Raw genomic sequence first — 24,920 nt, forward strand, 5'->3', positions numbered from 1 at the left:
GATTTCCATCCATTATCTGCATCTGCCCCCAGGTTACTTACTATATACTAGACAGGTTGCTTCTCTGAACTCTCATTCTAATATCTGCTCTGATTTATTTTACATTGGGCATGCAATAAATTCCCATAAAATGCGCTATAATTATGTATGACTTATAAAATAAAATATAAATGCAATCTGGCATGCTAGACCTCCCACTAGTGGTGCCAACCAATATGTTTAACCTCTCTTATGCCTCTCTTATTTACCTTCATAATTTTTAAAATTTTTCTCATATTATTCTTTTTTAAACATACCAAATTTTTGTTTCTTTATCTTTTTTGTTTTTTGTTTTCTGTGCCACATTTTTATTGATTGTATTTGTGTTCCTCCACCTAGGAACATCTTTCTTGCTTCTTCTCTACACATCCACCTTGAAATGCCATCTTAAATAATATACAACCCCCAAACTGCCCAGCTGTAGGAGACAGGAAAAACAACTGTCCCCCTTTTTTTGTACCAGAGATTTAACTCAGGGGTACTTGACCACTGAACCACATCCCTGGCCCTATTTTATATTTTACTTAGAGACAGGGTCTCTCTGAGTTGCTTAGCACCTCACAGTTGCTGAGGCTGGCTTTGAACTGGTGATTCTCCTGTCTCAGCCTCCCAGGCCACTGGGATTATAGAGGTATTCCAATACACCCAGCTTTCCCATTTTTAAATGAAGATAACATTTCTTCTGGACTTGTGAGTGCTAAGACAAGTCATATATTTATTTAAGTAAATTTATATAGATAGATGTTATGTATTTACATAAATGGATTTACAACAACAGATCTATTTACCTAGGAGTAGAAATACACCTAAATACAAGTATAGATTAATAGGTACAGATTCCTTGTACAAGTTTTATTGAAATCTTAGTAATGCTTAGAGATATAAAGATAAAGGTGAACAGTATTAGAGATTGAATAACATATAAAAATACATTCATGTCAGAAGAAATAATCTACCAAAAAGAAGACACTTATAAATGTTTTGAAATCTTTGTTAATTGTAAAAATATTTTGAAGCAATAAGAATTATTAATATGACCTATGTAAATATCCATAGAAAAGCAAAAAGGAAAACTAGATGAATGATCTCCCCATGAAAATCTTCAGAATAAAAATAGGTAGCAAACTGTCTTGGTTTGGATTATTCTGTATAATTGGCATATGGCCACTAATCACTAGAAATGTGATTAGCACTAATTGGGGTATTCTGTCAGTGTGAAATTCACAGCAGAGTCTGAAGACAATGTGAAAAAGAATGTAAAACATCTCACTAATATTTTTATATTGATTTACATGCTGAAATGATAATATTTGGAATATATTTAGTTAAACACAATATAGTATTAAAATTAATTTTCCTTGTTTCTCTTCACTTTTTTAACATGGTTTCCTAGAAAGTTTATCATTAATTTATGGTCCACATCTATTTCTACTAGACAGTGTTAAATAATCTCTAGCCAAGTGGCAGAAAATAAAACCCAGACACTTCTCGCAGAACTGTAAAGCTATAGGATTCTGTGATTTCTCCCAAAAGCCAGTATGATTTAATTAAAAATTTTTCCTATTTGAGGGAATAAAGGACTAGTGGGAGTCTATGAATCACAGTGGATCCAACCCACCATTAATGTGGCTAACCAAGGGCAGGGTCTTTACTGATTCACAGTGAGTTGCTCTGCCTGTCCTACTCAGGAATCGAATGACCTTGTGGTCTGACTTGTTTTTTGAAACAGGGATGGGAAAAGGGCAAGAAGTGGATTGAGAGGGGCTATGGATGGTGACACCAAAACCTGACAGACAGGTTTGCCAGGACTCCACAGGATAGGACTAGAATGAGAATGTGTGCGCACAGACCACACATGCACGGGCACACACACACAAACCCCTGCCTCCTCCTGGATTTTCATTCAAGGTTTCTAAAGATAAAATGACCTAGTTTCATAACCCAGTTTAAACCAATCCCACATGAAGTCTCTGGTTCCCTGATACTGTCCTGGAACAAAACTGTGAGGCAGATCCCAACTGTGCTGCTTGGGACAAAGTGCTTCTTTCCTTCGCATCTTCAACTAAAGGAAAGGAGAAGAGGTGGTCTGGATTGGGTATATGGTTTCTGCAGCACTTGGGATGGATGAGAGGATGTGTTCCAGTGAAGGAGAAAAAATAAACTGAAATCAAGGATATTGGGTTCAAAGCCAACACGCCCTTTGAGAAAGAACTGGTCCCTCACCCCGACCCCGCCCCACCAACACACACACAATCCTGAGGGGTGTTATAGGCAGTGTGATGGGCAAAACCAAAATTATAAAACAGTGGGGACAGTAGGGAGACCCAACGCCTGTGCTCTCTGCTACACTCTAAAAACAGAAGAAATTTCTAAGTGCAAATTAAATCTCCATTTCAAGAAAGGCATATGACATTTAAGAGAAGACACCATTATCTACAGAACAGACACACTTCTAAATGGGCTAACTCACTAAACTGGGAACTTGGAATCCAGCCCAGGAGATGAGAATATTTTTCCTTTTTGAGCATTACTTCCTCCCTTTCTAGTAATTTAGCTTATTTCCTCCAACTCCGGCTTGGCTGGCATGTATCTTACGATGTTGAAGTCGGGGAAACAGCCCCTGCCAGTTGTCATTGTCTCTGGGAAGGTGAAGGGAGGACACTATTAGGGGCAGAGGGAAGATCAAAGAACCATGTGTGCCTAGCGGTCTAACACAATGTACTGTAATAGGAAGAAATTTTTTAAAAAGTTACTTAGCATTAAAATAGCACACATCCATTTGTTTTGCAAGTAAGTGTTTACCAAGCCTTTCAGTAACTGGAGATTATCTGAGTGCCTGTCAATTAACAGTGATATGTCTCTTTCCAGCTGCTTGAGCAGAAAAGCTGTCTTCAATTCATCCCCCAACGCCAGTAACTATGTAGCAGCTCCTAGGCTGGAGTGCTACGCTCTTCCTGAGAAGAGGACACAAGCAGAAGAGACTGCCTGTCCTTTCACACAGCCTTGAACCTAACTGAGGGCACCAAGGCAAACAGGAAACACTAACTTGGTTGTAAGTTTTTCAGACAATGCCCTGTGCATATAGGTATTGTGAACAATCAAAGCAAACAATAAATGAGATACACAGAACAGGCTTGATTAAAAAATGAACATGTCTTGGGAAAAACAAGAGAGGAAATGCCCATAGCAAATAGCCATCTCCACGTTGGATTGAGCTAGGGTCCCCTGTTGTCCTTAGCACACTCAGGAACCATACTGAAGACTGACTTGGGTACTCTGTGCGTCATCATTAAGGGTTCTCCCCTGACAGATGTGGGGTGGGGAGTCTAGGCACAGGCCTACAAGGAAAATACTACAAAAGGGTTATCAAGGAAATGGGACCATGTACTAAGGTAGGGAATCCTAGAGGTGATAATAAACTATTTGAGTAAACTGCAGAAGAAGAGTAGGTATTGCACGTCTAGGAACAAACTAAAATTATGAAAGAGACTATTTACCACTAAAGAGGGGAACAAAAGTGTAAAAACAGGATACTAAAAGGACTTTGTTAAGTTCATTCATCAAAAGCCTAAAAACTGACTCAGACAATAGTATCCTCCTGGCCAAGCTCTATGGTACCTACAGTCTGGGCTCACTAATCAGTGTTCACCTCTGTCTCAGGAGCCCCATGAGCAGATCAGTTCTCAACACTTCTGTAGAAGGACATCAGGGAAAGAGCCGTGTCTATTTGGCATACATGCTAGGGTCAGAACAGAGCCCTTTTCTCAAACGTAGAAACTCAGTGACTAAGATCCTAATCCCAGGTTGACCTTGCCTGCCTTTCAACTTAAGATTCACCATGAATAGATTCTGTATCTCTTCCTTCACTGGTAAAGTGAGGCAAGCAGATGTGGCATAGCCAGAAGGTCACCATACTCAAGGCCTTTGAGATGACACCCATCCCCCTGAGCCAAAGGGTTATAGAGCAAAGAGAATTTCAATAGTCAAGGAGGAGGCAGGAGGGAACCGGGAATTCTCAGCCCTGCCTCCTCTGTTTTGTTGTTGTGATCAAAGCCCTCCAAAGCACTGCTGAACACTATTGGACCCGGTACCTCATCCAATTACTTAATTCAGTAATTGGAGTTCCTTTGTTTGTGTGTGTGTGTGTGTGTGTGTGTGTGTGTGTGTGTTACTGGAAATTAAACCCAGGGCCTTGCACGTGCTGGGCAAATGCTCTACCCCGTGCTACACCTTAGCCCTGTTAATTCTTTCCATTCTCTTTCTTATTTTGGAGTCTCCTAAGAGGCTCCAGGACTAATCATTCCTCAATAAACAATAGCACTGAGTAAGTAAAGATTAATCATTTTAATGCAAGTAGTCCAGAATTGTGGGCTGATGGTAGGGGATGAGCTAGTTGTCACCCCGATTTTCCACCAGGAATTAAACAAGGGGGTAGGCAAAGGCAGCAGTTAAGCCCAATGACTCTTCTTACACTTTAACCAGAACAAAGTATTTCCTGATTTGGTTCTTGGAACAGAAGAGCAAACTAAGGTGATATAAATGAAATTGCTGAAAAGTACGTTTGGTATGAAGAGCCAAAAAAATGTAAAGCAAGTAATCTTAAGTCTTGGCAATAAAAATAAAAATAAAAAAAGAGGGAGTCACCGAAATATTTTTAACAACCTGCCTCTTTCTCATGCCATAATTTCAACAGACTGCCATGATAGGGTGTCCACAATCAAAAAGGGAAGGAAAGGGAGGAACAAAAGACCACTACACACAAACCAGCCTTAGTTCTTATTTGTTCTTCTCCTGTTCTGCATTACAGCCTCCCACCACCTGACAAAAATACCATTGTGATGAATATTGGAATACATACCTCTCCACAGGAATCAGAAAATAATGCTTTCTAGCCAAAAGCTGGCACAAGCAGGACACTTATTAAAAGCCTTTGCTGATGACTATTTCCAACACCAGTGGGGATGGAGAGTTCTTTCTAACACTCCAGTGACCCACTCTGAAACCCTCTGTCTTGGTCCTACTCCCCCTACCTCACCACCGTATTCTAGCTGTTGGTTTATTGTCTGTCCCCTGGATTCTAAGCTCCTTGAAGGTAGAAACTGTTTCTTCACTGTACAATCTCAAGGAACACACACATGTCCTAGGCATGTGTTCAGAAATGGTTGATATATGAATACATTAATAATTTTTGAATAAATAAAACTGCAGAATGCCATGGGTAACAAAAAAAAAAAAGAAGAAGAATTTTTCACACTTGTTGCCATGCTTGATCCTAACAATACCCAAGAAGTCTCTCTGGAGGAGGGGCCACAATTATCCCATGTACAAATGATGTAGAGGCTAAGCAAAATTGAGTGATGTGACTAATGTCATGCAGAGGACGAGGAACACTTTAAGTGAATGTCCCTGGCCAAATGATTTAAGCTATCCCTCATTAGAATTTTATATTTCAAATAAGGACCTGCTGCTTTAGACCAGGAGACTGTTTGAAACATCAAGAATATTAAACTAACTTTTTGGGTTATAACATTCATAACACTCTCACCACTGGACCATGTACACCCCCTTATAATTTTACAAATGGGTTTGTGTACACATTTAATTATTTTTAGTTATGCAAACACTGGTATAAATATACGCTATCCCATATCATGAATTAAATATACTCTACTCTATACACTGTGTAATCTATTGTGGTACAACTATATTCTACACTGTATCATAACTGTCTTACAGTAAAGGGAAGCTCCAATATAAGAAATCTCTATCAAGGAAAAAGTTACATTTCAATTACATTTAATCTTTTGCTGGATACTTCATAATGTCGGCAGCAGCTACATAGATATATGTTCAGAATGTAAGGAAGAATGTTAATAAATGTGTGTTGGGGGAGAAAAAAGTATTATAATATGAAGGAGATTAAATCATGACATAAATTCTTTAAAATACATCTATATCCACTGATTTTCAACAAAGGTACCAAGAGCCCATATCACAGAAATGACAGTCTTTTTAATCAATGGTGCTGGAAAAATTGAACACCACCTTATCTCTCACTGGGTACAAAAATCAAATCAAAATGGATTAAAAACTTAAATATGAGACCTGAAACTACTAGAAGAAAGCACAGGGAAAATGACATTGGAGTGGGCAATGATTTTCTGGAGAAAACCTCAATCACACAAGAAACAGCAAAAGTAGATAAATTGAATTACATTGAAAAAAAAAAAAAAGACCTTCTACACAGCTAAGGAAACAATCAACACAGTGAAGGAGCAGCCTACACAATGGAGAAAGTATCTGCAATCCACATCTCTGACCAGAAATTAATATCCAGAATACATAAAGAAGTCAAAAACTCAATAGCACTCACAAGAGGATAAATCAACAAATATATGAAAAAATGTTCATCATCTCTAGCAATTAGAGAAATGCAAATCAAAACTACTCTAAGATACAATCTCACTCCAATCAGAATGGCAGCTATTATGAAGACAAACAACAATAAGTGTCAGCGAGAATGTGGGGGGAAAGGCAAACTCATACACTGCTGCTGGAACTGCAAATTGGTGCAGCCAATCGGGAAAGCAGTATGGAGATTCCTTGGAGAACTTGGAATGGAACCACCATTTGACCCAGCTATCTCTCTCCTCAGTCTATACCCAAAGAACTTAAAAACAGCATACTACAGGGACACAGCCACATCAATGTTTATAGCAGCACAATTCACAATAGCTAAACTGTGGAATCAATCTAAATGCTCTTCAGTAGATGAATGGATTAAAAAGGTGGCATATATACACAATGGAACATTACTCAGCAATAAAAGAGAATGAAATCATGGCATTTGCAGGTAAATGGATGCAGTTGGAGAAGACAATGCTAAGTGGAGTTAGCCAGTTCCAAAAAGACAAATGGCAAATGTTTTCTCTGATATAAGGTGACTGACTTATAGTAGGGTAGGGAGGGGGAGCATGGGAGGAATTGAGGAACTCTAGATAGGGCAGAGGGGAGGGAGGGGAAGGCAGGAGGCAGGGGGTTATCAATGAAAGTGGAATGTGATGGACATCATTATCCAAAGTACACTTTTGAAGACATGAATTGGTGTGAACATACTTTATATACAAACAGAGACATGAAAAATTGTGTTCTATATGTGTAATAAGAATTGTGATGCATTCTGCTGTCACCTATTTAAAAAATAAAAGCAATTTAAAAAATTCAATAGCAGAACCAAAAAAATCAATTTTATAAATGAGCAATAGACCCAAATAGACATTTATGATTTTTCTAAAATGAAGACATACAAATAGCCAATAGGTATATGAGAAAATGTAAATATCACTGATCATTAGGGAAATATAAGTCAATGTCACAATGAGATATCACCTCATCCCCGTAAGAATGGCTCTATGAAAAAGACAAAAGATAGTGTGTGCTGCAGAGGATGTGGGGAAAAGGAAATCCTTGCAAACCGTTGATGGGAATGCAAATTAGGATACCCATTATGGAAACAGTATGGACATTCCTCAAAAAATTAAAAATAGAAATACCCATATGATCCAGCAATTCCGCTACTGAGCATATAGCCAAAGGAAATGAAATCAGTATGTCAAAGAGACATCTGCACTCTTGTGTGCACTGCACCACTACTCCCAACAGCCAAGACATGGAAACCACCTAAGTGTCCATCAGCTGACAGATGGATAAAGAAAATGTGGTGCAGGAATACCACAGGGTGCTATTCAAACATTAAAAAGAATGAAATCTTGTCATTTGCAACAACATAGATGGAACTGGAGATCTTTATATCAAATGAAGTAAGCCAGGCACAGAAAAAAAAAAAAAACAAGTACAGCTTGCTCTCATTCATATGTGAAATACAAAAAAAAAAAAAAAAAAGTTGAGCTCATAGAAATTGAGAGTAGAATGGTATTTCCCAATGCCTGGGGAGCTAGAGGGCGGGAGGATGGGGAAGGTTGATCAACGGGTACTAAGTTACAGTCAGGAGTAAGAAGTTCTTGTGTGCTATTTCATGGTTGGTGGAACATACATAATAATGTACCATCTATTTCAAAAAGTTAAAAGACATGATTTTGAATGTTTTCACCATAAATAAATAATAAATGTTCAAGTAGACATGTTTGCCCTGATTTAAACATCACACAACATACACATGCATCAAAACATCACAGGGGTATGTATGAATTTTTATGTTTTCATCAACTAAAAATATATTTCAATTTTAAAACACACTCCTCTCCTTTCCCTACCCCACCTCTCTCTTCCATAGGAGAGGAAAAGAGCACAGATTAGCCTGTCTGCACAAACACCACTAAAAATGCTAAACAAGGGTCATCGTCAAGACAGGGTGGCAGGACTTTAGAGAGGCCTTCCTACAATTGATGCTGTTCCTTAGATGGCCTTAGGAAGGGACAAAGAGATGTTATCCACCAAGAACTTGGCTACTGAAGACTCTCCATAAGTATGTTCTACTGGACTTAAGAATTCTAGTCTGCAACTGCAAATTAAGTGAAAATGTTTTGTGGATCTGTCTGGGGGTGGGAGTGTCACCAATAGAAGGACAATGTAAACTGAGGTTATCATCTGTCCAGAGAGGAAGGCATCCCCTAAAGCCAGCATGACTTAGGAAACGAAGTTCCATGAAATCGATCTCAGATCCTATGACGTTGCCAAGGGTAAGCTCTGCTCATCCTCACCAACCTGGCAGAAATCAATAGAGCCTGTGCACATGGTAACTTTTATCTCACAGCTACAAAGTGCTTCAAGGGATTAGTGAAGTTGTCATTTTAATCTTGAACACATCTGACTTCATATAAAGAAGAAATGGAGCTATGGCTTAGACATCCGAAGATTAGTCAGTGAGCGGTATTGGAAATCATCACGTCTTTCATGTAGCTATAGGGATCCTGAGAATGAGCAACACACAACATGCAACTGAAATTAGGTTCAAGTGAAAAAGCTGACACCTACACTCCAGTCCAGAGTTGCTCTGGGCTCCTTGGCTGGACCATTTGCCACGGGAAGGCTGAGAGGATGTGCAGGAGCCAGATGCTGGAGGCCTGCCCGGGAGATTGCTTTCCTGCAGCAAGAAGAAAAGAAACAAAAGAAAACCAGTATCAGAATCTTGTACAGAGTACAAAATTTCCCATGGGGTAGATACAATGCCCAAGGTAGCTTTCTACATCTGAACCCCTTTACAAATGTGTTGGAATACAGCTCTCTAAAGGAAGAGGGTGGAAGGTCCCAAAAGACAAGGAGCTTGAGGACAGCCCTCTGGGGAAATATTGCTTTAAGACCAGAAGGCAAAATGTAAGCCCCTGTTGAGGATAGAGAACAGAAATGGAGGTCTCTCTATTTACAAAAACGATCCAGGGTTTGGGCAGTTGCAATGCTTGGAGAATTTTCAAGTTGCCAGAAACTAAAAGCAAAGAAGAAAGCAGCCTCGTGAGGCCTTCTGTTGAAATCTTTTTGGTGCTCAGGGCAGCTGAAAGCCCATTCTCTTTTCTCAGAATCATCCTTCTTTGCCCTTGCAGAGGATTTAGGAGCCTGAGGTTTTAAAAACCATTCTGCATATGCCAAGGAAGTGCACATGCTAAAAGATCAGCACCTCACCAAGGCCCACAGAGAGAAAAGCCAAATCATAGTCTTAGATCCTAGGTTTGTTAAGTGGAACATAACAGAATTAAATTCAGAAAGGAAAGAATGAATCAAGGGTGGCTGAGACAGTTGGCCCCAACTTTGGCCTGCAAGGATAAGAAATAAGAGAAGCTGTTTTAGCCAAGTAAATATGACCATTGCTCAGCTAAGGAAACAGAAGTGAGAACGTCCTGGAAAGAATAAGAAGGGCATAGAAAAGAAAGCAAGCAGAGATCACCCCTAGGGAGACTGTGGTGTTGTTGGGAACAATAGTTCAGTTTTTGAACAACCTGTCAAAAATGTCCAACAAAGATCAGGAGCTTAAGTTATGAATACAGAATCATAATCTGTTAGTATTAACAGATGCCTAGAAGGGAGGGCTTCTCCTCCCTACAAGTACCTATATATGGTCTGAAAAATGTTTGAAATAGAATCCAGTGGGGGTTGGGATGCTGCAGCTCTGAGTCTATCAGGCTGAGGGTGAGGCATAGGAATCTGCATTCACACAGGCTCCCAAAGTGTTCCCTTCCGTGTGCTAATGTGTTCCATGGGAGCAAGTATGTTTGGGCAGTTGGGAGAACAATAACTTACCAGGACCCATCAAAGGGGAACTCTAGAGAAAAACCTCAGCAATTTTATTCTGCTGACTTTGTGTCCAGTTGACACATTGTGGCCCAGGTCCTCAGACCTTCACCCACCTCACCACAGACAAAGAAGGCTACAGACAGCAGAGTGGAGAGAAGGAAAATCAGAGGTAGGGAGATAGATCTAGAATGAATCCCATTAGGACTGAGCCACCAAGGAAAGACATTTGCACCAGAAAGGAGAAGGTGTAATGACAAAGGGTACAAGTCTTGTTGAACCCTAAAAGAAAGGTGATCTCTCAACATGCTCACTGGCCTCCGAAAACCCCACCAAGAAATGGAAACTGTGAAGATGAGCAAGAAGGACAGCAGCCCTAACAACCCAGGAAAGGAGCGTGGAATCCAGTAAAGAGCTCAGAATTGTGCAACCATTGATCAATGATCAACTGTGTCAGAGCCCAGCCAGGGTCCAGCCCTCCTTAATCCTTTTAGTCTCTGCTATTCCTCCCCAGGAGGTTCTATGAAGGGTGGATAGGTCTCCAGTAGTTGGAAGTGATCATATCAAACTTGCCAGCAGCACTCAAAGCACTTAATGTAGATAATCCTCCAAGGGTCATTATAAAAATGAAGGCCTTGAATGAAGACATTTGGGTGACATGGCATTCCCTTCCCTCACTTTCACCAAGGCTACTAATGAACATCAGTTTTGACCCTTCAACCCAAAGTCTATACCTTATCTTCCTTATCGTTGAATAATAAGAAAGGGACAGTGGAAGATTCCGATCTGTGATCTTCCACCCACGATCATTTTCCTCCAACTAAACTGAAGGAACTTCTTCGGCATTCTTCATTAGCATTGTCTCCCATTTAGAGAGATTTTGTGCCACAAAATCAGTTTCGGATTTATAAGAAAATCAGATCTCTATGGAGTCAGAAACCACAAGTCCCATTTTCAGGTCCTCGACAGTATACACAACTTAACTTTAAATGTTTCACACACACACACAAAAAAAAAATAGTGCCTGAACACAAGTCCTTAAGATGGCTGAAGAACTCCTGAAGTGCAGGTGAATAAGAAGACACAAATCCTTCACTTTTTCATGAACTGCCCTCCCTCCCAGAGCTGTGATCAGACAAAAAAAAGAAGAAGAAGAAGAAGGGTCAGGGCAGGGGAAGAAAGGGAGAGGAAGAGGAAGAAAAGTGGAAATAAAATTCTACTGTCAGACACCAAATGAATTTAACCATCAGAACTTGTATACTCTGACAACCAAAATCTTATTACTCTTCCTAATTAGGAGTGCCAGGAGAGGCAAAAAATGTAGATGATCTAATTAGTATGCAAGAGATGTATGTGCTATAGAAGAACAATGTGACTATAAGAGATACATAAACATTTAATCCTTAAAGAAGTTGCAGTCAAATCATAATATTTTCTAGCCTGTGAACAGACGCAGTTAAGTAGTCTTTTGTTGATCATTTATCCCTCATTGTGGATGCAAATTTAAGGTTGCTTTTATATAATTAATTGACGAAAATTATATATCAACTGCACATACAAATATTAATTAGGAGGAAAAAATAAGTAAGAAACATCAGAGTGACTACCAGTCTATACCTTGCAAATGGGTCTCATAGAAACACAATATAAGAGAAAGAGAATAGGGGAAAAAAGGAAGTTACTATAAGGCAGAAGAATAGAAAGTATTTTCTGCTTACAGATTTCCATTCTAAATAAAAATAACCATGGGAGAAATCCTTCTTTCCAAAAACTCATACGTGAATTCTTATTTTTCTTCCAAAATAAGAAAGTAACCTCATTATATCTCAGACCTCAAATAAAATTAGTGTATGTTACTTTTCTATTTAAATTTATCTTGGTTGTGGGAGATGACATTTAAGAGCATAACGGCACTCGGTAGGTGGTTGGAGGGGGATGGTAAGACAGTGGTTTTATGCTACAATTTGCCTCAATAAAAAAAAAAAATGAGGTTTCAACTTCTCATTCCTTATTCCTGCTAAAAATCCTCCCAAACCTATAGAAACCCAAACCATGAAATGCCAGTGATTCTTTCTATTAATCTCACAACAACCCTTTTGTGAGGAATAACTATAATCACAGAAAGCATCTTTCAAAAAGAACTGTGATGTTAACCATGAAATAGATCTGAAAAGAAAACACTCTATAATGCAGTTTCAAAAGCATAAAGTCACAGTTAATGCCAATTACCTGACATGGAAGACCTCTAACATATTTAAAGTATAAAAGCCATCATACATTTTAAACAGCATTCTATTATTTCCTTCACTTAGTTCAATAAGACTATAAACTCCTAAAGGACAGGGTTCAATTCATCAACTAATCTTATTTCATTCTGGCCCAAGGGTAGACACAGCATATATTCAATAAATGCATTCTGAGTGAATTAATGAACTTGACCAAGAAGCTAAGCGCAACAGCCTACTGATTAGATCAAGGTCTCGGAAATCTGATTTAGGATGATTTGAATTATACCCTAACCTTACATTTCAGTTATAGTCTTTGCTGAGAGGGTCAGAAACCCTTCAAAGCAGCCCTTTAAAAATAAAAGCAAATGAGGTAGAATCCAGTCAGTGTTAAGCATAGACAATATCAAAACCACTTTGGGTGATAAACATTGACATGAAGCCCCTTTGCTAGGATTTTGTAGAGACCATATAATGCTGTTAACATTTATACAATGTATTTATCAAAAGAAACACACAGCTTATACTCTACATATACAGAATTAAAAAAAAATGTATGGGAAAACAAGTAAAAGGATGAATACTTAGCCAGTATACTTTCCAATCATCCATTTCACAAATTTGCCTCAATTTGCCCTGGTTCCACTCTGTCTCCAACTTTATGTGGCTCCCATATTCAACCATCTGTGTCTTGCTAACTCCCTCTCCAAGTGGATCCTAGGCATGAGCATAGGAGGGGGACCCTGCTTGCTGAGCAGAAAAGCACCAGAGAATCAGGAGATCCCTTAGCCAGGACATCTCCTAAAGTTTCCCCTTTTAGATACCAGAAAACTCCTCTTGTTCTAGAAAAGAAGCCAGCTGTCCAGAGAGCTATTCCTTACACTGGCTCAATTCCACTGTGCCTCAAGAGACACCTTCAGCCCTGTGTGTGTTGGTGTTTCCCCACACTGTCTAGGCACTAACTGCTTGTATTCAAAGCAGCCCATAATGCCTCCTGGTTACCATAGACAAGCTACCTGCAATGATGAGGATAATCCACCCAACAAAAAAAAATGTCCTCAAACCTGTATGAATTCCAAATATTCCACCAGAAGTATATGAAGGGGAACAAACTATGTGCAATTATTTGAGTCTAAATTCTACTTCATTTCACATATGAATTCAAAATAGGTTTTTGGTGATTTTAATGTATATTTACATTTTCAAGAACTCAATTATTATTGAAACAAAGGTCATGTTTAGTTTTCTTTTTTTTTTCCTTCTCAAAAATTCTTTAGTTTTAAATGGAAGAAAATTTCAGATTTTATTTTTGATTCCACAAATATTACTAATGGATAGGACATCCAAAGCAAAACAAATAACAAAAAAAATATCTACCACTAGATTTCTATTTTTATTTTCAGGTTTTTAAAAAATTTTTAAATTCTAATTTGTTATGTATGACAGTGGAATGCATTACAATTCATATTATACATAGAGCACAATTTTTCATATCTCTGGCTGTATACAAATATATTCACACCATTCATGTCTCGGGGTGTTAAGTCATTCAGAAAACCATATTTTTTAATATTGAAGGTTCAATAACCTGCATTATTCTGGATATTTTAACTTCACAGTCATTCTCCAACAGTGGTATTGAACCTTTGCCCATGGTGAAGCTTACAATGAGTCCATTTAAAACCCTTCCATGGGACAAGGAGTGGAAATCAGTGATGAGTGCTTACCTAGTATGCACAAGGCCCTGGGTTCCATATGTTCCCTGGGCTGAGATCCACTGTTGCACATAATATGCAAGCCTCTGACTACTTCAGTGTGTCCACTGAAGTGACTAAGCCTATGAATTCACATACTGAAATACATTCATCCATTCAACCATGTATTTACTCTGTGCACTCTTTTAGATGTGTAGACACATGAATGAATGAAACAGATAGGAGTCACTGCCTTTGTGATGCTTGCATTCCAGGAGAAACAGTTACTGAATCATTTTATATATTTATGTATCTCTCTCAGAATGAGATAGGTACCTTTATTATTCCTCTTTTATAATAAATTTTAAATACAGTATCACGAAATGAGCAAGCTACATGTTCAAGTTCACAGGCACAGGAAGAGCTCCAAGTGAACTCTGAATCCAGGCATTTAGCACCAGGGTGGGCGTATCTTGAAGTTGCACAGGGTCACGGTCTGTGAAATGCTGACAACACATGGATACAAAGCAAACTAATCATTCTATGAAATTAGCCTCATACTCTAATTTTCTAATTGCCTTAGTTAAGAAAGTCCTATCTTGGGCTGGGGTTGTAGCTCAGTGGTAGAGCACTTGCCTAGCACCTGTAAGGCACTGGGTTCGATTCTTAGCACCACATATAAATAAATGAACAAAATAAAGGTCCATCAACAACATGTATATATAATGTCCTTTTTTTACAATAAGAATGTAAGCTTCAATTAGAGAGAGGCTATGTGTGATAGGCTTCAGAGCATGGAGGTTAAGAACACAACTGACCTTACCAATTAATAGCTATGTGGACAAGTTATTTCACCTCTTAGATTCAGTTTTCTTATATAAAAAGTAAAATAATTATGTAAAATTCAGAGCATAACAGAAAATTTTTTTAAAAAATTAAATATGCACAGAATACCTGGCACACAGTAAATCCAATAAATGGTCACCACTATTACTATTATTCCACATATTAGAAACTCCCACAGCATCTAGCAAAAGTTAGGTATAACATAAATCTCTGAATAAACATGTGAGGTTTGATTGCTCTCAAGTTTTCCAAGTTCACCAAATACTTCTACTCATTCAATAAACATTTTACAAGTTTCTACCAAATGTCAGGCCATTCAAAGGATCATTCAGACAGAAGATTCTTCTAGCCAGGGAATAATCTCATGGTGGCCTAAGGAATAACTTACCTACCTTCCTAATGCAAAACCAGAAATTACAACTCTCACCTCTACTTCACCAACATTATTGAAAATAGACATACGATCTAGATGCCATTGGAATTATTTGTTATAGTCATGTAAGTTAATGCAATACCAAAAAAAAAAAAAAACTTGCTTGATTGTTTAATCTGAAAAATCTGCTACCTTCCCTCTCAGAACTTGCAAACTCTTCTACAAGTCAGAATTTATTTCTCAAGCACAATTCATTATAACCACATCTATAAAATGATGCCGGTATCGATTTGGTATAGAACGTGGCAATAATCCTCATTTTCAACAAAGTGAGACTTGTTAACTAAGATTCTCTCAGGAATTTATGACATTATTCTCTTGAAGATATCATTTGAGGGAGAAAGTAACCCTTGGAAGTAGGGAAAAGGTAATCGTCGTGTCCTCCCAAAATTCATATTTGGAAGTCTTTATCCCCAGAACCTCAAAATATGACTGAATTTGAAGATGGGGTCTTTACAGAGGCCATCAAGTTAAAATGAGGTCATTAGGGTGGAACCGTCATCCAAGTTGACTGGTGGCTTCATAAAAAGTGAAAATTTGGACAAAGATATACACATGGGGGAAAGCCATATGAAGACGAACAGAGACATCAGGACAATGCATCTACAGGCCAAAGAATACCAGCAAATCACCCTCAGCCAGGGGAGAGGTGTGGACCAGACTCTCCCTCAGAAGGAACCAGCCCTGCCAACACCCTGGTCTCAGATTATAGCCTCCAGAACTGCAAGACAGTGATTTCTGTTGTGGAAGTGACTCTGTGTGTTATACTTGGTTATGGAAGCCCGAGAAAATACACATATTTCAAATCTAAACCCAGTGTTTGGATTTAGTAAGGTGGAGTTTAGCTAACATCAGCATGTTGACTTACCTTTTCCAACCACCCAAGGAAACCGTGGGTACCATTTGGCTATAACTCTGCTTTTCAGGACAATAAGTCTTAAACAGAGATACAGTCTAATGAAAAACTGCTATTAAAAACATCATTTCCATAAAATAGGGAGAATCTGACAAAGTTTTATTCAATTCATTAATAAAATAATAATCAGCAGAAAAGACAAATGCAAATTCAAAATGGGTATAAGAAATTGAGATTTATAATAGGAAAGAAATGCCTAAACAGACTTCTAAGTCAGAAATGAGGGTTGTTTACTTTATAAAAGTTAAAAAGATCTTAACCTTTGTGACATTAACTTCCCTTTTACTCCATAAAATCATAATCCATCAGCTTTGCAGGCTAACTTCTAACCTTACAGAAATATAAACCATCAGTACTTCTGTTTTGGATTAATAATCAAGCATACAGAGACAACAAAATTACTGTACCCAGGAGTATTAAATGAGAGTCAATTATTAAATAATCAGGTTCTGCTTTTATTGGAACAGGCAAACTAGAATATGCTCTAATAAAATAACATTTTTAAAAAATCGAACAATAACTATTTCTCCTGTGTCAAAATTGGGGATGATTTTATTCTCACTCCTCATAGTTCATCTTCTCTTAGGTCAGAAAGAGGCTGAGTGGGATAGTAATTTTCATGTTTACTGAATGCCCATCAGGAACTGAAGGAAGCAGACTGGCCAAGAGAGAAGCTCAAGTAATGTAGTTCCAACGACAGCCTTGGCTGACCCCACAATAGGGGCTAGAGCTGGGATGACCCTTCAGAATTGTCCCAAATCTGAAGCAGAGGCACAAGACTGAACCCCCATATCAACCAGACTTTGGGCGTGTGAAACCCCTGGGGAGAGATTAACCAGGGGCACTACCCAGGAAGGGCTCAGCTGTAGACCACAAGTAGCTAAACACGCCTGGTAATGAAGGCTGAGAAAATGAGGAACTTGGTCCTGAGACTGTGCATGGATAGTCGCCTGCAGCACACCTCTGATATTCCTGATAAACCACAAGATGGACCAAGTTATTATGTCCATTTTACAAATAGGTCAACTGGCATTAGAAACTTTAAGGCACCTCTAATAAGCCATATTGCTAATGAGTGAGAAGGCAAAAATTGGAGCCCAGATGTCTGGCTCCAAAGGCTCATCACTCTATATTCCCTTTGAGAGGGAGATGGACTAGAGGGCCCATGGCAAGGCCATGCAATGGATAGAACTGACCAGCGAAATGCTGTCTCAATCTGCTGTGGCTGTCACAACAAAATACCATAAACTGGGAGCTTACAGACAATAGAAACTCATTTTGCACAATTTTGGAGTCTGGGAAGCCCCAAATTCAAGGCACCAGATTCAGCGTCTGTGAGGGCCTACTTGCTGCTCACAGAGGGTATCTATCTACTCATTAAGTCCTCATGGGGTAGAAGGGGCCAACCTCTTCCCCTGTGCTTCATCTATAAGGCACCGATCCCAACCATGAGGACCCCACTGTCATGATCGAATCACCTCCCAACGGACCCACCTTCTAATTCTGACAGAGTTGAGATTTTAATATGTGAATTTAAGTGGCAGAGCTGGTAGCATAAACATTCAGGCCACAGTAAGTGCCCTGGTGTAGGATGAGGGGCATTTTAAGCCCTCAGTCCAATGTCCAATTGGGAACTGTCCTGCTGTGACAGACATGCCTCCTTTGTCTGCTCCTCCATATTTCCTACCGGCTCCTACATCTTCAGGGAAGTCTGTCTGCTCACTGCCTTACAGCAGTGAGGCTTTATGAATGTGAAAACTGAGAAAAGAGCTGCCCGTTACATTTAGGTCAATGAATACGGAATAGACCTTGCCAACCAAGATAGCAAGATAATCCAGAATTGAACAATTTTAGGAAAAGCATTAGCCTCAGGACAGAAATAACCTTAAGAACATAAGCCCTTTGGGACTTCATAGAAATTTTTAAGCGAAAGGATTAAGACTCACAGGTCTGTTCTCAGTAAAATTACCAACAGGAAAAGTTTATTTTTAGAATCCCTTGTCCATTTCCACACACTGGTCCCTGCCCACTTCCATTTCCCATCGCTTAGTACCTATGTTGCCACAATCAGTCTCTGCTCAACTGATGGTATTTTAAATAGAAAATGCAACACAATCTTCTCAACTGAAGTAAGTTTGAGGTATGTCCCTCACAAGGGCATCTGCATTTTCCGAAGGGACTCATAAAAATGGAAAGACCAATGTGACGCAAAGGAATGGGTCATTTAATACTCAAAGTACAGAAAGTAATTTTTCTAAGCCCAAACCCAAACATTATAAATACTGGTGGGGAGGTCTGTGGCTAGTGGTGGAGACCTACTCACCTGCTTAGAGGTGAGCATGAGGCATAGGACCAGGGTGAGAGAGAGGGACCCAAGAACATAATGATATGTGTGTTCAAGAGACACTGCCAACCTGTGTCAGTGAGGAGGCAGAAATACACAATTCACTCCAGATGCTTCGGATAAAGACACTTTAGTAAGGGAACTACTTAAAAGTAGAATTATAAGCCAACCACCACCTGGTCACAGGACTTACAATACAGTAGAAGAGGCCAAAAGCATGTGGTACTGGAAAAAAAAAAAAAAGAAATGTTAAGTCACCAGAGATTGGAGAGCAGGTGAACGGTCTTGTCAAAGTGAACCAGAACTAGTACAAAATCCATTTCAATGTCAATCCTACCCTTAGCAAATAAAGAAAGTCCAAACTCATCGATCTATTCCCACATTTCTCACTTTTTGAATCTTTAATCACATTTGCAACTTAATAAATTCTTTCTGAGGTCAAGTTTTCATAAGACATGAAAAGAAACAAGAAAGTATCACAGGAAAAGAGTTAGTCAATACAAGAAAGACCAGATACTTACAAAAGTAAATCGCCTACATTAAAAATATTTAAAGAACTTAGATAAATCATGTCAAAAAATACTTATGAACACTATGAGAACAGCATCTTATCAAACTGAGAATAACCATGAAAAGATGCAAAATATTTAATAAGAACCAAATAGAAATTATGGAACTGAAAATATAATAATTAAAGTAAAAATTCATGATAAGTGTTTAATAGCAGATTTAAGCTGGTTGAATGAATCCGTGAACTTAAAGAAAGAACAATAACCTTTTCCACTTTTAGAAACAGAACGAAAAAGAAACAGATCCTCAGAGATGTGTGGGACACCACTGAGCATGCCAGTATATTCAAAACAGGTATCCCAGAAGATGGAGAGACAGAGGCAAAAAAAAATTTATTGAAGAAAAAATCACAAAAATTTCCAATATTAATTTTAAAAGCATATTAATCTATATATTCGCAAAGCCCAGCAGACTTGAACTAAGATGACTCAGAATTCCACACCTAGAGACATTATAGTCAAACTCTTAAAAGTCAACGATACAGAGAAAATCTTAAAAGCAACAAGAGGAAAATGAATCTTCACCTGCAAAACATTCTCAACAAAATTAATAGCTGACTTCTGATCAGAAAACATGGAGCCTGGAAGGAAGGCAACAGAACGTCATGTTGTAAGTGCTGAAAGAAAAAAAAAAAAAACGTTGACCAATAATTCTATATCCAGCACAACTTCCGATCAAAAAAAAAGAGAAAAAACCTTCTATGCATATGCTTCATAAAAGATCTATAAATATGCCCAATAAAACCAGAGAAAATATTCAACATTTTAGACATCAGGAAAACAAATAGCATATAAACAATGAAATTTTATTTCATGCCACTAGAAATAAAGACAGAGAAAGCTAAATGTCAACAAAAATATGAAACAACCAGAACTCTCACACATTGTTGGTAGAAATGAAAAATCTTTAAAACACTTGAAACTTTTTGGCAGTTTCTATTCTAGTTAAACATCATGTGATATGATCCAAGCAACTCCTCTCCTAGATGCTTATACAAAAGAACTAAAAGTGTACACATGAATATTCATACCATCTTTGTCCATGCTTAGTAAAGAAAAAAGAAAGTAACTTCAATGTCCATCAACAGGAGAATGGATAAAAGAAACTATGGTATAGTCATACAATGAAATACTACTCAGGAATCAAAAAGAATGAACTAAAGATAATTCCAGTAACATGGATGAATCTCAGAAACATCCTGAGTGAAACAGATGGGTCACAAGAGAACAAATGTGTTTATATGTTTATATATATATATATAAAGTTCTAGAACAATCAAAACTAATGTCCTGCAGTGGAAATCAGAACAGAGGTTGCTGAGTGAAGGAGAAGGTTTGACTAGGAGGGTATACAAATTAACTCCCTGGGGTGGTAGAAATGTTCCTTATCTTGATAGAGGTATCTGTTACACACTTGTGGACTTTGATTAAAACTCATTAGCTTGTATTTAAATATTCTGCAACAAAAATTACAAATAAAGAAGGCATGTAAGTTGCTACCCAGAGAGGATGCATATTTTAAGATGGTAGTTATTATTAAATGATGGAGATTTCGATCCGTGAACATAATTTTGCTGTTTCTTATGACTCTGATAATCAAATGGAATCATGAAATAAAAATGTAGAACATACAATTAGAGATAACCCTGGGGGAGGATAGGGAATAAAACAATAAAAATGTTATAAATGCCCTTATTTATAATACTACAGAACAGCCCTTTGAACCATATCTTTTGAAAAAAAAATTAGTAAATATTTACTGCACTCCTACTATGAAGCAAGTGTGTTTATTAAAACACAGACCCATGCAAATTCTAATAGTGGGAATGCCACACAGGTTAGCAAATACTCAGAAATACTTTTCTTTAAGAAAAAGGGCTTGTTAACTGTCCCACTATGCGTTGCTAGGACTAAACTGTGTTGACAACACAAACAGTTCATCAGTGTCCCCTGCTGCAACACGGATCCTAGAGGCCCCCAAAGAGCCCTGTGCTGAAGGCTTGTTCTGCAGAGTGGTGCTCCTGGGATGAGGTAACGCCTGTCAATCAGCAGGGGCCAGTGGAGGTCTTCAGGTCACTGAGGATGTGCCCTTGAAGGGGATATGGAGCCCCGCCCCCTTCCTCTGCCTCTCTTTTTGCTTCTGGCCAGGAAGTGTGTGGCTTTGGTTCACCACGTGCTTCCACCATGAAGTGCTGCCTCCCAGGCCCACAGCAACTGGACCAATCATGGCCTGAAACCAACAAAACCACGAGCAAAGCTATCTTTTTTTTTTTAATAAGTTGATTATCTAAGTATTTGTTATAGTAACAGAGAGCAGACTAACACATTCCCATGGGTAGCCTTTTTAATCCAAGATACAAACAACTGGAGTCTCTATTGCTGTGACTCTTGACATACTCCATTTTTCTTGTTCTCTAAATACATTAGAAGAGCTGTGCAGTTGAAATATTATGCAGGCCAAGGGAAATGTGAGGTTTGGCCTTTAGTAACTGGTAAAATAAAATGCTAGGTCTCACGCCACAGCGTTCACCCCGAAGAGGAAGTCAAAAACTGGGTGGCACATTAAAGTGTCAAAATACCCTTATTTAAAATTTTTTTCACCCAATAAGCAGTCCTGGCTTATTGACCTTTCAAAGATAACTATTACAACAGTTGGATGTGGAGTCTCAAACTTCCTTGACTTTGAATGAGAAAGACCTTTATTTTCCAACTATTTCTCTAATTATGCCATGTGAAACCCCTCTTTCCTATAGGTAATAACTCCCCTAATAGTCTCACTCAATTTCTGCTAACCATTGTAATCTTGTTCATTTCATTCTCATTTCTGATCCAAAACCCTTCTCCTCCCATAGACCTGTGGCATTGGCAGCTTTGAGTTGGAGCAGGGATAGGGAGGTCTGCTCTATATGGTCGCCTCTCCATTCCCACTGTTCTCATTCCTCTCATTCCCAGAGGAGGGAACGGGAGGGAAAAGATGTTCTCTGCAATTGACTAAGTGAAGCTGGCAGCAGCACTGGTCTTAGCTGTGAGGCTGAGCTAACTGTCTTGGACTGGTGGTAGCTTTGGTATGCTCTGCCCATAGCAACCCCTGCAGTGTCCATCATGATGAAGATCTTGTGACAGCTCCCAGCTGATACCGTCATGATGCACTCAGATAGACAGGTTGCTTTCAACTGACCAAAAGTTATGATAGTGGACAAGAATGGCCCTCCAGTCCCCAGAATTTCAACCACCTGAAACTGTCAGAAAGTGTGGAATCAATTTCCAAAGTTTGTGAACTTTCAGTAACCCCAACTTGTGCTCACCTTCTACCTAGCAGTCTCCCACCAAAATGTCTCTTTACAATTTTTTTTCTTCTGCCTGAGGACCAGATGGCCATCCACTGACTGTTCACATGCCATAATGAGGATTGAGATGTTTAAACTGCCTTCTGAGGAGTACCTTTCTGATCTCAGCCCTCCCAGTGCCGCTCTCGAAACTGAAGACGTGGATTCATCTTGTGTCCATGGTTTTTGACTTTTGAGAATTGGCTGTAGTTCCAAGTAACAGGAAAGGAACCCATTAAATAACTTAGCAAAAGGAAAATGGGTCTCAGAATCAGACTCGTAGGCATTCAGTGTTTTTATTCAGTGTCTACGATTTTCCAGACTCGAACTAACGTCTAACAGTAAGGAAGTAAAAGAAACCCACAAGGTCCCTCTTCTTGTTAAGTTTATCATCCCCAGAAAGAGAACAGACAATAAATAATTAGAAGAACACATGAATTATTGCTAATGGATACAACTGCTATGAAGAGAACAGGTTTGAATGTTCGAAAAGGGGAATTATGTCATTTAAGGAAGGCTACTTATGAGGAGGTGACAGATACAGGATTTAAAGTAGCTTCAACTGGAAGCCAGCCTTTCTCCCTTGTTAAATGAATGATCTATTAGTATTTCTTAGGTTCGATGTCTTCATCTGTGAAACAGGAAGGAAAATTTGTATCGCATGGGTTGATTCAAAGGTACAATTAAATAATAATATTAAATGCACCTTTTTCTTCACCCTTTCCTAGAACAAAGCAGTGGTTTTGAAAACAGCATCTGTGATAATTAAATAGAGGACTAGCCTTGAAAGTGGAAAGTGGATTAGAAAAAAAAGAAAAACAGATTTGACTTATTAACTTTATGACTCTGAACAAGTCACTTAGCTGCTCTGAGCCATTTTTCCCTCAGCCATAAAGGAGAGAAGATAATATCTTTCAGGAAATATGAGAGTATAAATTACTTTGTATAGTAAAAAATAAAAAAGATTATTTTGTAAAGCCACAGTGTACTTGATGTGAAAAACTAATGTACATGCACTCAGAAGCAGAGGTGGATTTATTATGAAACTAATGAAGCCTAGAATTTAAGGTTTCTCACTTCAACAGGTTACTATGAGTACCGGAAGCCACAGAATTTCACGTGTGGGAGGGGAGAGAGAACCCACTGTCAGGAAGCATTTCTTTCTAAAATTTCTGGGGTATTATGTAAAGAGACCTCAGTGAGGGGGAAAAAAAAGAGGAACCAAATTTCAAAGATTCCATTCACCTTTAAAACTACAAGAAAAAAATGTCTGATTGAATATTAGCACTAAATGATGGGAAAAAATATCATCCCAGGATATGTGACCACATGCTAGCCTTGCCATGGATTTGTTCCCCAAGTTTTCCAAAAGACTTATTCAGTATACATAGGTATGGGTTAATAAGTTTCCCTTATCTAAGATGGAAATGTAAATCCTTCCTAGGGAGGAAAAATTTTCAACCCAAGTCCCCCCAAATTTCAAAAAAGTACCAAGACACTATGAAATCCCTGTCAAAAATATAAACACACACACACACACACACACACACACACACCCCACAACACACAATGAGTTCTAGGCAGTACAACCTCTAAAAAATTAAAACTGAATAAAACCATCATAAATAGAACATAAAATCATGTTTTATATCTTTAAAGGAATAAAAGACAGGGTTAAAACTAAGACTGAGGAACAAAAAATATATATAAATAAACAACTTTTTTATTTTTCATTTTATCTTGCAGTACTGGGGATTGAACCCAGGGTCTTCCACGTGTCAGGCAAGTACTCTACCACTGAACTACATTCCCAGCTCTTGCTTTATTTATTTATTTATTTTTAATTTTGATATAAGATCTTACTAAATTGCCCACACTCGCCTCAAACTTGTGATCCTCCTGCTTTAGCCTCCAAAAAACAGAAAGAAAGAAAAATACCTATTTTAAAAAGAATAAAAAAATAAAATGTTAATAAGGAAAACTATAATTAAAATCAACATATGTCTGTTAGTGCTTCAGAAAGAAACGAGAGAACTGGACAAGGTAATATTTAAAGACAGATCAGAAAGCCATTAAAACTCAAATTAAAAAGAAGCTGCATTCACATAATCGAAGACTCAATATTCTGAATTTCTCGATTCTTCCCTAGATGTATAGATTAACAGAATCTCCACCAAAAGTCCCTTTGGGGGACTTGGGTTGTAGTTCAGTGGTGGAGCCTAGCATGTGTGAGGCACTGGGTTCAATTCTCAGCACCAAATATAAATAAATTAATAAATAAAATAA

The 24,920-nt window shown here is 38.4% G+C and overlaps 1 protein-coding gene across 2 annotated transcripts in view; it reads right to left on the minus strand.

Moving 5' to 3' along the window:
• The window catches only part of DGKI (diacylglycerol kinase iota), a gene marked incomplete at its 5' end in the record, with an annotated part of 420,328 nt that overhangs the window by 270,931 nt on the left and 124,477 nt on the right, over positions 1–24,920 (minus strand). For both annotated transcript variants that reach the window (XM_081286431.1, XM_081286430.1), the window contains one exon: positions 9,034–9,142. In XM_081286431.1, the coding sequence (XP_081142557.1) occupies positions 9,034–9,142 (109 nt within the window). The remainder of the gene's footprint in view (positions 1–9,033; positions 9,143–24,920) is intronic.

This window comes from Spermophilus citellus (assembly GCF_964194105.1).
Source record: "Spermophilus citellus genome assembly, chromosome: 3".
Classification (NCBI taxonomy): Eukaryota; Metazoa; Chordata; class Mammalia; order Rodentia; family Sciuridae; genus Spermophilus; species Spermophilus citellus.